This window comes from Poecilia reticulata, chromosome 14 (genome assembly GCF_904066995.2).
Source record: "Poecilia reticulata chromosome 14, P_reticulata-male-v2, whole genome shotgun sequence".
NCBI lineage: Eukaryota > Metazoa > Chordata > Actinopteri > Cyprinodontiformes > Poeciliidae > Poecilia > Poecilia reticulata.
Window position 1 is genome coordinate 11,611,698 of NC_088843.1, and position 12,340 is coordinate 11,624,037.

Genomic DNA, 12,340 nt, shown 5'->3' on the forward strand with positions numbered 1-12,340 from the left:
CGCGGGATTTACAGTTTGAAATCAGCTCAGCCAATCAGGGGCCCGCACAAATTTTAGCAGTTTTCAATATCCCCTACACTTGCGTTATTAAAAGGATAAACAAGCAAGTTGGCTTGAATATTTTAAAACGCTTCAAGGTGTTTATGTGATTGGAAGCCCTTTTGCAAGCAAAAAAGTGATAACACGGAGGCTCGGGTGGATATCATGAATACATTTCAATTTAACCTCAATCTGAAGTTATCCATTCAGGGGAATCCTGGCAAGTTACAACCATAGACTTAAATCTATTTCTTTGTGATTTTATGTGACAGACAAACAAAAAACAGAATAGTGTGGTAAAAATTTTATACCCCTAAATAAAATCCAATGCTCTTCTGTAAAGGTTTCAAGAGTTTTGTGAGAGGTCATTAGTGATTAAACAGCATCATGAAAACCAAGTAACACTGCAGACAGATCAGGGAGAAAGTTGGTGTATCCCAAACTTTGCATATCTCACTGGTCACCGTTTAATCTTCAGAAAACCAAAACACATGCATCAACAGTATGACACAACTACTCACCTACCAATTTAATTATGTGCCAATCTAAAGAATTCAACATTATCCACTCACAATCAGACATTAAAAATGACTCCAGTGTCACTTTTTAAGTAGTTTAATACGGGTTGACATCTGACAGTACACTTGACAATGCAGGAAATAGACCAATAAAGGTAGTAAGCACAGCATAAGGAATGGTGTGGAAGTTTATGACTAATAGTTCTACATTTTAAAGGAACAATATCAGTGACAGAGATGTACACAGAGAAAGATGTAGTGGTATAATAATCAAAGAAATATTAGTGTTAGTGGGTATATTTAAAAACTACAATGTAGAAACATAACAAAGTAAGAGTTCCCACCAATAGTCAACTTTTTTATTTATTTTTTTTTACCATGAAAGGCACTTTTTATAAACTCATTACTGCTAGTGCTATTAGGGAAGTTACCAAACAATTTCAACAGCTTACATATGAGGAAAACATCATGAGGCTGATTAGTGTTTTATGCGAGTGTTTTTATCATCATTGTGCACATTTGAGTTTTTACTCTTGATTATTTGAACAAAAGGCACAGATTCTAATTATTACATTACATTTAATAACCAAAACAAACCCAAATTATTGCATATCCATTGCAACTTACTGATATCACCTAAAAAATGTGATTATGAGACTAAGAGAAAGAGGAAGCTTAGAGTTCATAAGTCCATAGTACAGGATAATAAATAATGTTAGCTTCTTAGAGAAATTAAACTTACAAAAGTTAAATTGCTCATTAAAAGGAATGTTATACGTAGTATCCCTTCTCAAATTAAAACAGATATTTGGTCGCAAAAGTCAAACAGGATTGATTAATGAAGACAAAGCAAGTGTTAAAAATGTTAGCATCATTTCTTTTTAGTTATCGGCTGAAACACATATGTACAAACTCAAAGAACACTTGGGTTTTCTTCTGTTTTTTTGCAGCACTGTGTTCACAAATTGTGCTGTTGTGCTTTGAAATCAACATGAAGTAGTGGAGTGAGTGTTCCTATGAAGCATAAGGCATAAAAAAAAAGATAACCAAAATGATAACTAGTGTAATTAAAACAAACACTGATTGTAGGTGGGTCAACAGGCATTAAGGTCCTTCTTTATTTTTTTTTACATGCCCTTCTACCTCACAGGACTAGTATTTTATATATGGCTGCAGTCCAGTGATCTCCAACGTAAACACACTCTACCCGAATAGTCACACATCTCTGCCTGTTCAAACTTGTGGTGGTGATGCATTCGTCCCCTAATGAAGTGGCTCGACTCAAGAGGCTCTTCTGGGATCCAGTTATGACACCGATTCCTAGTTTTCCAATGTTCTCCCTGGCATAAAAAAAAACTCTTTCACGCTTTCATAAAGACATTGAGTGTCAAACAAAGGTTTGCACGGGAGTGATGGAGCGTGTGGGTGAGCCCGCCCTCTCCGAAGACGATGAAGCAGAGCGGTTCGTCACCTCCCTCTGGAGCTCGTTCACTCTCTTCTGAAGCTCGGCTCGCTTCGCCAGCAGCTCCTTGTGGCGCTGGTGAATTGGTTCCTTGTCGAAGACGGAAAAAAGAAGCCTACATTTTCAGCTTTGGAGCACTTAAGAAACAACTAACAGAGAGAAGATTTCATGATATACCTGCGGTTTCATGCGAGGGTTCCAGCGGATGTAGTAGCCAGACCAAAGCTCCAGGTGGCGCAAGCTGACAACGGGGAACAGCACCTGGTTTGAGTAGTTTACATACATTGGATTGGTGAACTCCTCCAGCTGGCTGTTGATGTAGGACCACACCGAGACCGTCCTCTTGGGAATCTCCTTTAAGTTAAGAAGAAAAAACAATCGCATTAATGTTTCTGCAACATCTTGACTTGTTTTTATTATTTGTTTAAGTGATCCTGTCCCCGTCACACTATTGTGAATCCGCATCATGATTCTATAAAAAAAATATACGTGAATTTTATTTACAATTTAAATGCGTAGGTTTTGGACAGGTTGCACGTGTATATAATACAATTCACTTTAAAGTCAACTAAAAACAATCAGAATCTGTTTTATTCTCCAAGTTTGTGTGCAAAAACAAGAACTCTGCCTGCAAGTCTGCTTTGCTCTCAATGGAAACATCTTAAATATGAACGTTTAAGAAGTGAAATCTTGTTTGTTTTCTTTTTACGTGTATGGAATAAATATATGATGATGACGAAAAGCTTTTATTTAAACCAGTGGATTGTCCCCCCCTCCCACTTTCTCTCAACCTGGTTTTGCTGCCACTTGTGTCACTTCTTTCTTTTGTATTATTTGCCACCATTTTCTGTCAATGTGAGCATCTCAACCACAAATAAATATACATAAAGCAATTAGAGATGATGACAGCAATTCAATATATTGCACAGTTCCAGTTTGCAGGTACAGCAGAGATACATGATGCACATAAAGTGGAGACTAAATTTAGGTTAGAAAGTTGATGAGGTGAACTCTAAACCTGAGTTTGCACTGATCCCAGCTAATACATTTTTTACAACTCGGAGGTTTTAATTTTGCGAAAAGCATTAAACTTTCATCCCACACAAGAAGCATAGAGAAAAACTGAAGAAAAAAAAAAAAGGCCTTACTGTGTCCTAACGCAATACAATCTGAACATTTTACACTTTTCACCCCCAAAAACACTCACTATACAAATATTGAGCAACACACACAAATGCAACAGGATTTGATGTTTCACAAAATGTGAAGCATGTTTTTAGATTTCATAATATGTGTCAAGGAGTGTGGACAGCAACTTCTAGCAATAAAAGTGACTAAATACAGAATCAAAAGGGCCCTTACTTCCTTCAACCTTTGCTGTTCACTGTTACACAGGAATGTCCCAAACAGGCAGCTGTAGAGATGATCCAGGATTGTTACCAGGAAGTATTCGTTAAACTCAAAAGCTGCAGGAAACTTCAATAATAAAAAAGAAGATGCATATTATCTTCCAAGCATCACTTTCTCCACACAGAAATGTCTCACGCGGTTATCCTTCACTTACCTGTCGAGTCAACTGCCACACACAGTCAATGAACTGGATAAAGACAGGTGAGCGGTCTGCATCGCTGTGGTTTTTATCGCCGTGACCGATACGCTGACAGACCCATGATGAGAAAAGTTGGTTACGTATTTTTAAACTACAACATACGAACTTTATTTTTTATTTTTTTATTATTTTTAAAGGGATAAAAGCGTTTCAGTTTACCTGCTGGAAGCGATGTCCAAAACTCAGCCACTCTTTCTCGAGCAGCACTTCGAAGCCACGGATGGTTCTGTAGTAACCGTCCAGCATGAGCAGGGACAGAGAGGTGAGCTGGGCGGTCCGGTCCCAGCCGTCGCTGCAGTGCACCACCACGGACGTTTTCCCAGACTCCACCTTGTCCGCGATCCTCAGCGCTCCGGCCAGGATCAGCTGAAAACACACCAGCAGAAAAATGAACACAGAGTAGCTAAGAAATGTTGAGTGGGTGGCTCGCTTTCGTAATTAATCCTGCCCACCTTGATGTGTTCGAGCCAGTGAGTGGACTCCAGGTTGGACAGCCAATGGGAGTCCTCGATGTTGGGGTAAACTAAGTCTTTGAGTTTGCGCAGCGACTCCCGCATGACGTGGATGTTGTGGATGTCCAAGAACACGAGCTCAGCGTTCTGATATGCGTCCTCACTTTCATATCCACCGCCTTTCATCTGCAGAACAGACGCGAGAAAAAGAGGTTTTTTCCCCCAGCCCTTAACAATCAATTCACGCTTCATTAAAAACATAGAATCCTTGTGCGTAGCAGAGATTAAAAATAGCAAAATAATAGATTTTCTCACATTAAAAGGTGATATTTTCAGTTTGCAGTGTAGAAATGAAACCACAATAAAAGACAATTATTTTAAGACTTTTCACACAGGAGTAACTTCAATAATATGCATGTCCGCATAATCTTTTCTGCTAATGAAAGAGTGCATGAAGTCACCTTTGATCTGCTTAAGAGCTGATAAAATTACTGTTTCTCGATATAAAAATAGTCATACCTCTATATTCATGCTGCCGTTTTTGTAACAGGTTTTGCTTAATTCTAGCAGCTCTAATTATATCTTTCTATAAAATTCAAGTAAAAGCTGCTTTTTAAAAATTCATAACATCGACCTTGTTGGCAGCGGCGTTGACACTCGGTCTGGCATCGAAAATGAAAAGCTTATGGGACTGAGCATTGGCATCCATGATCGCCTGCAGGTATTTCTCATCCTCTTTGCTGCGCTTCCCGTTCACTCCGACCGTCGGCTGGCTGCAGCGCGTCACTGTGGCCTGGCTCTCCGGGTGGATCCATGACAGCACCTGCCACATGAAGGTCAGGAGAACATTGGCACCGTCGGCGAGACGAAGTCGCGGACGTTCGGGATGGATTACTCACAGGTATCCTGCCTTTCGCTCTAAAAGCTGCCACTCTCTTCAGCTCTTCGTCTGGTATGTTGACCGGAACCACCAGAGTGGATGGGTATGTGTCGCAGAGCTCAAAGTGGTCGTTTACCTTCGTTATCCTCCAGCTTTCATTGGGTATACCCTGAGAATTTAAAAAAAAACAAACAAACATCGGTAAGAACGCTCCCAATAAGATTCAGCAAAACATTAAAGCTCGGTGCTCCTGGAATTACCTGTCTTTTATACTCCAATATGGGATCGTACACCTTCCATCCGTTTTCAGGAAAAACTTGCCCGTATTCAAAGGCAAAGATTTGCTGTGTAGTGAGGAGGAGAAATGAAGCGGTTGTGCTGCGTCAATGCGTCAGCAGCCGTGAGTTGGAAAGCGACTCACCAGTCCGTTGGAAACAGGAAATGCGAATTTCATCAGAACTTCAAAAATCGACTTCTTGAGAGTGTCATCCACCTGCTTGTGTGAAAATCGCAGAATGCGCATGTCCTGCAAAATAGCAAAAAAAAAAAAAGAGCAACAGTAGAAATGAAGGTTTTAAATAAGTGATGTGTGATGAATCATCCAGTTTCCTCTAAGTATGAAACAACACCAGGTAATCACCTTGCAAACTACTCCATATGACGAGTCAGCACGGCTCGAAGTATTTCCAATTTTTTCCACTCGACTTACAACTCCGAGAGGTAAATCCAGCATAAACGCCGGATCCTAGATACGAGCAACAAAAGAACGAAAATAATTCTTCAAACTACTTAACAGCGTTTCCATCTTTAACATGGTCCACACGCACCTTGTCCATGGACTTAAAGAAAAGCCTGTAGTTGGTGACCATCACTGTTCCCCTCAGCGCTCCAGTGAAAGGACAGAAGTAGGTAATGTCATGTGCTATCAAAACCCCCACACCCCAAAAAAATAAGATAAAGATCAATTATTCAAGAAATTTTATTTTATCTTTTTAGTAATTTGAAGATAATAGTTTACTTTCTGTGATAGCCCCTTAAATCCCAAGCAAAAAAGGAAATACATTACCCATATCTTGCACGGTTTCGTTCGGAAGCAACTGTGGTTCTTCTTTATCTGAGTCCCTATGTGCCTTCTACAAAACATCCAACATGCAAAGCAGTCATTCCATCTCAAATATCCACAGATTTATAGAAACATTTTAAAATACCCAAATAAATCATGGAGAACTAATGCAACATTACAACATTAACTTTACAAGTTTCACTCAGAGGTTTGAAAAGTTGCTGATTTTGGCTCAGAAACTTATACGATAACATACCTTGGCAGTGGCTTTGGGCTTCACCTGGGGGATGCATAAAGGAGGAGAGTGATGCTTTAGTTATGAAAACTCATTTTTATCAAGCTGCAGAATATCAATGAACTGCACGCAGGCAACTAACCCGGAGCTCAGGGGAAAACTCTGCAGATGTCGACACAGAGTCGGAGGACAAAACAGACGGAGGTTTGGCCTGGGCGGAGCGGTCGGAGCGAGAGGTGGAAGTGCTGAGAACGGACAAAACAAAGACAGAAGAACATGATTTAATCTTTCTTCCTTTAACTTAGATTTATGTTTGACGATAAATTGCTGGCTGTATGAATGCAACCAGCCTTCTGCAGCTAATACCCCTTTTGCATCAAATTAATCTAGTTACTATAGATCTGCAGCGTACAGTTAAAAGCTACTACACCCATATGAGTCTTTCACATATTGTCACATAACTAAGAACTTCAATTAATATTTTAGGATTGCTTTCCTGATCACAATGCTAGCTATTGTGATTACTTTAAAAGTTATTAAAAAATATTTAACTGTAAGGCTGTGCAATGCTGTTATTGTGAATTTATCAATGTCACTATAAATCAATATGAAATGTACTTAGATAATACAATAAATGTCCATTTCTATCTAGCAAGTCAACGTTTCCTGTATCTTACAGGTTCTGTGGTTCTCAAATTCTCAAACTAAGCCTGGTTTTGCTGGAGGTTTCTTCTTGCTAAAAACGAGTGGTTCCTCTCCACTGTCACCACATTTAATGTATTGAATTATAATTAGAATAATTTTGAACTTTATGTATTTGAATATAATGTGAAAATGAGCTGAATAAAACAGCAGGTGGCATCACAGAATGCACAACGCCCATGTCTGTCTTACACACAGTTCGGATTTTAAATGAAATGTTTTAGAGGTTTTATTGCTTCCATGAGCTTTTATATCAGACAACCAACTGAACTCGGAAACAATGAGAAAAACTGATACATGCAAGCCAAGCTTTTGTCCTATTTCAATGACTTCTGATTGTCTTGTGACAATTTAGGAAGCGGACTTAATTATTGGAGTTTAAACACTCGCTACTAAAATTACACCCAAGACACTGGAGGACGAAAACATTAAACACGTTTAAGAAGCCCCTATATTCATTAGTGCATGAATTTTCAGACTTTTACCCACATTTAAAAGCAATAAGATGTGAAGGGTTTTGCTACCTGGACAATGAATCAACACTTGGCTGTCGGGAAGAGGGTTTCGAGCCCAAACTATCAACGCTACCGCTCTTCTCCATCTTCTCCTGCTTCAAAAGTCTAAGTAAAGGGCTGGACGAGCTCCGAAAACGTGATGTAGACCGGAGTTTCCGCTGAACACCGCCTTTAAAAGCTCACTCCCAGCATAGCGAATCCTCACAAACAAAAGGAAGCTGCCATTTTTTCCCAGAAGCCTCCCAATCCCTGTCACAAACAGGACATTGTGAAGGATGGCGCCCTCTGCCGGTTGTCTGGGATATTAGCAGTTCATGTGATACTCAGATCATTGCAAAAAATTATTTTTATATGTAACTAGACAGAAAAGGTTAAGGACACTCATTGAGAGATTGTATTAAACTTAATATGATAAGTTTAATATGGTGAAGCTGTCACATAACTTTTTCTGGTAGTTTAATGATGATAGGTCACAAAATCATTTTTTTACAAATTAAAATTTGAAAAGTGTGGCATGTATTTCAATTAATCCCCCTTTATTCAGATACCTCGAGTGTATTGATTTTTACCAAGGAACACAAAGCATTACTAGCAAGTATTTTACCATAAAAAGACATAAAATAATTTCCTAAAGGAAAGATTTTAATGTTCTGTTTGACATTCAACTGAGAATTATATTTGAAGAGACATTTCACAGGAAACACACTGTGAGCCAAGTCATTGTTTATTGAAATAAAAAATAAACCACAGAAATAAATGTTAAATCACATTTTAAAACGTTCTCACAAAATTTAAACAAAGGATGCACCTCATTTATATACAGCCATTTACCTGTTTACTCTGCAAGGTCTAATGAATTTCAATGGCAGCAGATGCTGTCTACCATTTGAGGGTTGTAGACCAAAGATGATACAAATGATCCAATAAAGCACAGAGCAAGTCCTTTACTTTACATATTTTTCCATAAATTTCTTGTGGAACTCTGAGCGCAGCGTATCGTTGATGAAGCGTTTCTCTTTCCGTGCCTCATCCACTCCTTTGGCACAATTTTTAAACACCACATCGTCATCCCACCTAAAGAGATGATGCATGAGAAGGTTACTGCTGGTGATAAACAACACACACACTCACAAATGTTTTCTGTCTGAGAAATTTACCTCCTTTTGACTCTAAATGTATTTTGAGCTTGGTTCTGTTGCTGCTGGCCGGCCAAGTTAATTAGGGGGTTGCCACTCAAGATATTTTCCATTCGAATCCTTTCTTCTTCTGCCTTCTGCTCTCGCTCCTGAAGTGGAAAACAAAATAAAATAAAATAAAGGAACTAAGCCCAAAGAGATGTCATTCAGCTCCTTTCTAACATTTAATAACTGTACATCCATTTCAACAATAAGCAGAAACACGAGTGTTCAGTCGTTACTTTGCGTTCTTGCTCCTCAGCTCGCTCTTTCTTGATCTTGTCCAGTTCAGCCAGGAGGGCAGCGGTGTCATCATCATCACTGTCGTCCTCAGAGTCTTCATCTTCATCATCCTTAGAAGCATGAAGAGAGAATGAGATGGGGAGTCCAATGAGTTTTAAACAGGACGTGTAAAGTTAGCAGTGAGGTTCACGAATATAACACCATTCATTGTTAAAGTAAACTTTGTTTAGTGTCAGAAGAATTTTGATTTGTTGTGAAACCAATAAACTGCAAACCCCACAAATAATTGTTAGGATTGTTTTTGCTATATTTTCAAGGGGTATCGACAATAGTACAAAAAGTAACAAGACTTTCAAAACTATGATTTAGTTGTGCTGTTTATTAACACAACTGCATGAGCGACATCCTATAGTAGCCTATTTAATAATCAATAAGCTATCTTTAGTGAACTTTTGTTTTAGGAGAGCAGCTTTAACTAGGCTGACATACAAATGTATTACCAAAGATTTCTAAATATGATTTATAATCAATTTTATTGGATAAATACAACAAGACATCGAGATAAACTTTTTGTACTTACGTCAGTCAGAGGGTCATCTGCATCAAGGTTTGCTGCTGGGATTTGATCCAGTCTGGGCCTCTTTGAAGATGATGAAGAGGATGATGATGAGGATGTGGTGTGTTCTGGAAAAAACAAATACTAATAATTGATCCTGTGTGTAAAAACAATTGAATAATTAGGAACTGTGTCAGAAATACACCCTAAGAATATTAGTATTTTTTAAAAACAATAACCTCTGGGTCCCCTCTCTCTGGTCTTGTCACGGGAAGCGACACGTTCCCTCTCCTCCAGCTCCCTGCGGAAGTCACGGGCACGCACCTCCTCGGGGGCATCCTGGGTGGGTTGCCTGAGTACCGGGCAGTATTTATTGTAGTACAAAAAAAAAGGGGGGGAAAAAACACCTAAAAATAACTTATGATGACACAAAGCAGTCTCTTTACTGTAACCTCCTCCAAATGAACACCCAACAGAGAAAGCAAATATTAGATCATTATCCCTGAGGATTTTGCTCTAGCTGTCATGATCAAGGGCGTAGGTTGGGAGGTAGACGGACCGATGAATCCAGAGCTCTATCAGTCAACAAATCCCAACATTCAACAAAGCACGCTTGTTTAAGCTTTTGTTTTCAACAATGACCATTTATTTTTTTAGCATGCACATATGATCTTTGCATCATTTGAAATGTTTAATTCTCTTTCATATAAAACCACGTATTTTCTCAAACTCCTTTGAAAAACCATAAAATCTACTCATGAAAATTTTAATTATCCCTTATATTCGATCTACTGACCTGTACTTTATCTTTGTATGACCTGGAAGATCTCGGCTGGAATACTGCTTGGAAAGAGCACTCAGATCTCCCTCTCCTTTCCCCCTGCCTCCTCTCGCAGGCTCAAACGTGGGTCTTGCAGCTGTAGTCATCTTGGACGGCTCTGTTTTATTAAAACGTAACACATTAAATAATACATCTGATGGCAAAACAAGGTATTAGTTTTGTCTTAAAGTATTTCACATCATCGTTACAATATTCAACGCAAAGAAAAAAAATCTGCACTGTTTGTTAGGATTAATCTAACTGTAATTAGACAATCCTACTAAATTATCAACAGACTTTAAAGACAAAGTTAGCATGTTAGCTAGAAATGCTAAAGACCTACCGACAGGCTAACATGGTTCAACACCGCTTGTCTAATCAACTCTGTATCATAAATTATCCGCTCAAAGTGAGTGAAAGTATAATATTCTTTTAAATGGTAAGCTGTGTGAATTTTTACTCTCTGTGTGAAATACATGGTTATTAAAAAGGCTTTTTCCAAAGGCTGAATACTTACCAGGCTGCTAGCACACGACAAAAGACAGCTTCTCGAATCCGTGTGGCGTCATTTCCGGAATAAACATATTAAAAAAAAAAAGAAGATGCGTTCATAGACCTCGGACAAAATATATATTTTGATCTTGGCACAAAAATAGTATCATCATAACTTTGTGGAATATATCTGTATTTATAAACAATTTCATTTGTAAAATATAAACGGGTGTCAACAGATAACTTGACTTTGACTTTAGGAAGACTTGCAGTGTTATGGAAGAGACGGTAGAGGGCAGGTATTAGATAATGTATAAACCCTTAAACCTGTGTTGTCATTTACTGCCAAACTGTTTTTTGGTGTTCGTATGTAAATGTTCGTCTGGCACAAAAACAACATTTTGAAAGATTGAGCCTAAAGAACCAAAACGTACTTGAATACTAGGACATAATTATTATGCAATGCCAGAAAGCAAGTCTTTCTATCTAGATCAAAATTTGAAAAATATTGCATTATAATTCTTAGACGTACAAATGATTCCGTCATAAAAAGTGCAGCACAAAAGCTGTCACTTATTTTGAGAAGTAATAATTTTTGTCTTTGATGAAAGAACTGAAATTTTGAGGCGTTTAAATAAAACCTGTGATTCATACAAAGATTATGCATATTGTAACCATTGCCCTGTGAACCAGCAATGTAGTATTTTAGGCACATAGTAAGATTTCTATCTTTATTAACCCAAAATTATTTGTAAAATTAGTACCTTTAAAAAAAAAAAATCTTTTACCTTATTACGGTTTACTTGTTTTCCCACTACAAAAGTTTCTAACTAATCTTTTACATTTGTTGAGCTGAGCATGTGTTTATGGCTGTGCAGTTTATCAGGTGAGGGTTTTCCATGATTGTTTAGACAATGTGGATCCCAGGAAAACGTAAATGAATCTTTATACTGTCTAATGAAAGGGTGAATTAAATTTAAAAAAGGAATTATTGACATAATGCAGTATCAAAAAGGAAAGATAGAGGGAAAGGTGGAAAAAAGGACACAAGAAAAAAGGGAAAAAAGGGAGCAAGACATGAAATGGAAGGTAAGAAAGGAAGGACAACATTTAGAAAATGTAACAGGGAGTAAGATATGAAGTTACAAATATTCTTCTATACTTATCCACACCTGGAAAACATTGAAATAGGAGATTAAACCAGCCTGTGAGCTCTTTTTGGATATAAATTGGCATAGCAGGTTCATTCAAGTTTAGTAAGATGCTTGGCAACAAAGATCCCTGCGTGTCATTTGCACTTGAATGCCGTTGAGTGAAAATGATAACGCAAGTGTTTGATAAGGAAACTGATCACAGTTTCAGTAGTTTCAAATCAGGTTTTTTCTGATTCCTGAAATCTTGGTAAGTGGAACGGTATGTTTTGCCACAAATGTTTTGCTGTAAAACCAGAAGAAAAACAAAAGCAAACAGCTTCCTGACTGAACGTAATACAGCGATGACAGGTTTACAGCTTGCGGTTTATTTTTCCACAATAAAGTCAGCGAGTAAAGGTGTCAACCAGAACTACATTTCTGCAGTG

The 12,340-nt window shown here is 38.2% G+C and overlaps 2 protein-coding genes across 2 annotated transcripts; both read right to left on the reverse strand.

Annotated features, from left to right (window-relative positions):
* Positions 1–638: 638 nt before the first annotated feature.
* On the reverse strand, positions 639–7,736 carry mtmr2 (myotubularin related protein 2). The gene is made up of 16 exons (XM_008427613.3): positions 7,485–7,736; positions 6,401–6,503; positions 6,280–6,303; positions 6,027–6,093; positions 5,788–5,882; positions 5,601–5,705; positions 5,382–5,486; positions 5,221–5,304; positions 4,980–5,129; positions 4,715–4,903; positions 4,081–4,266; positions 3,788–3,994; positions 3,584–3,676; positions 3,382–3,495; positions 2,197–2,373; positions 639–2,109 (listed from the first exon to the last, which is right to left on the reverse strand). Exons 1-16 carry the CDS (start codon positions 7,559–7,561, stop codon positions 1,945–1,947), a joined length of 1,941 nt encoding a protein of 646 aa, XP_008425835.2. The 5' UTR covers positions 7,562–7,736; the 3' UTR covers positions 639–1,944.
* Positions 7,737–8,181: 445 nt separating this feature from the next.
* cwc15 (CWC15 spliceosome associated protein) lies at positions 8,182–10,893 on the reverse strand. The gene is made up of 7 exons (XM_008427611.2): positions 10,787–10,893; positions 10,246–10,387; positions 9,689–9,801; positions 9,474–9,577; positions 8,893–9,003; positions 8,633–8,760; positions 8,182–8,549 (listed from the first exon to the last, which is right to left on the reverse strand). The coding sequence occupies exons 2-7, from the start codon at positions 10,374–10,376 to the stop codon at positions 8,420–8,422; spliced, it is 717 nt and encodes a 238-aa protein (XP_008425833.1). The 5' UTR covers positions 10,377–10,387; positions 10,787–10,893; the 3' UTR covers positions 8,182–8,419.
* Positions 10,894–12,340: the final 1,447 nt, after the last annotated feature.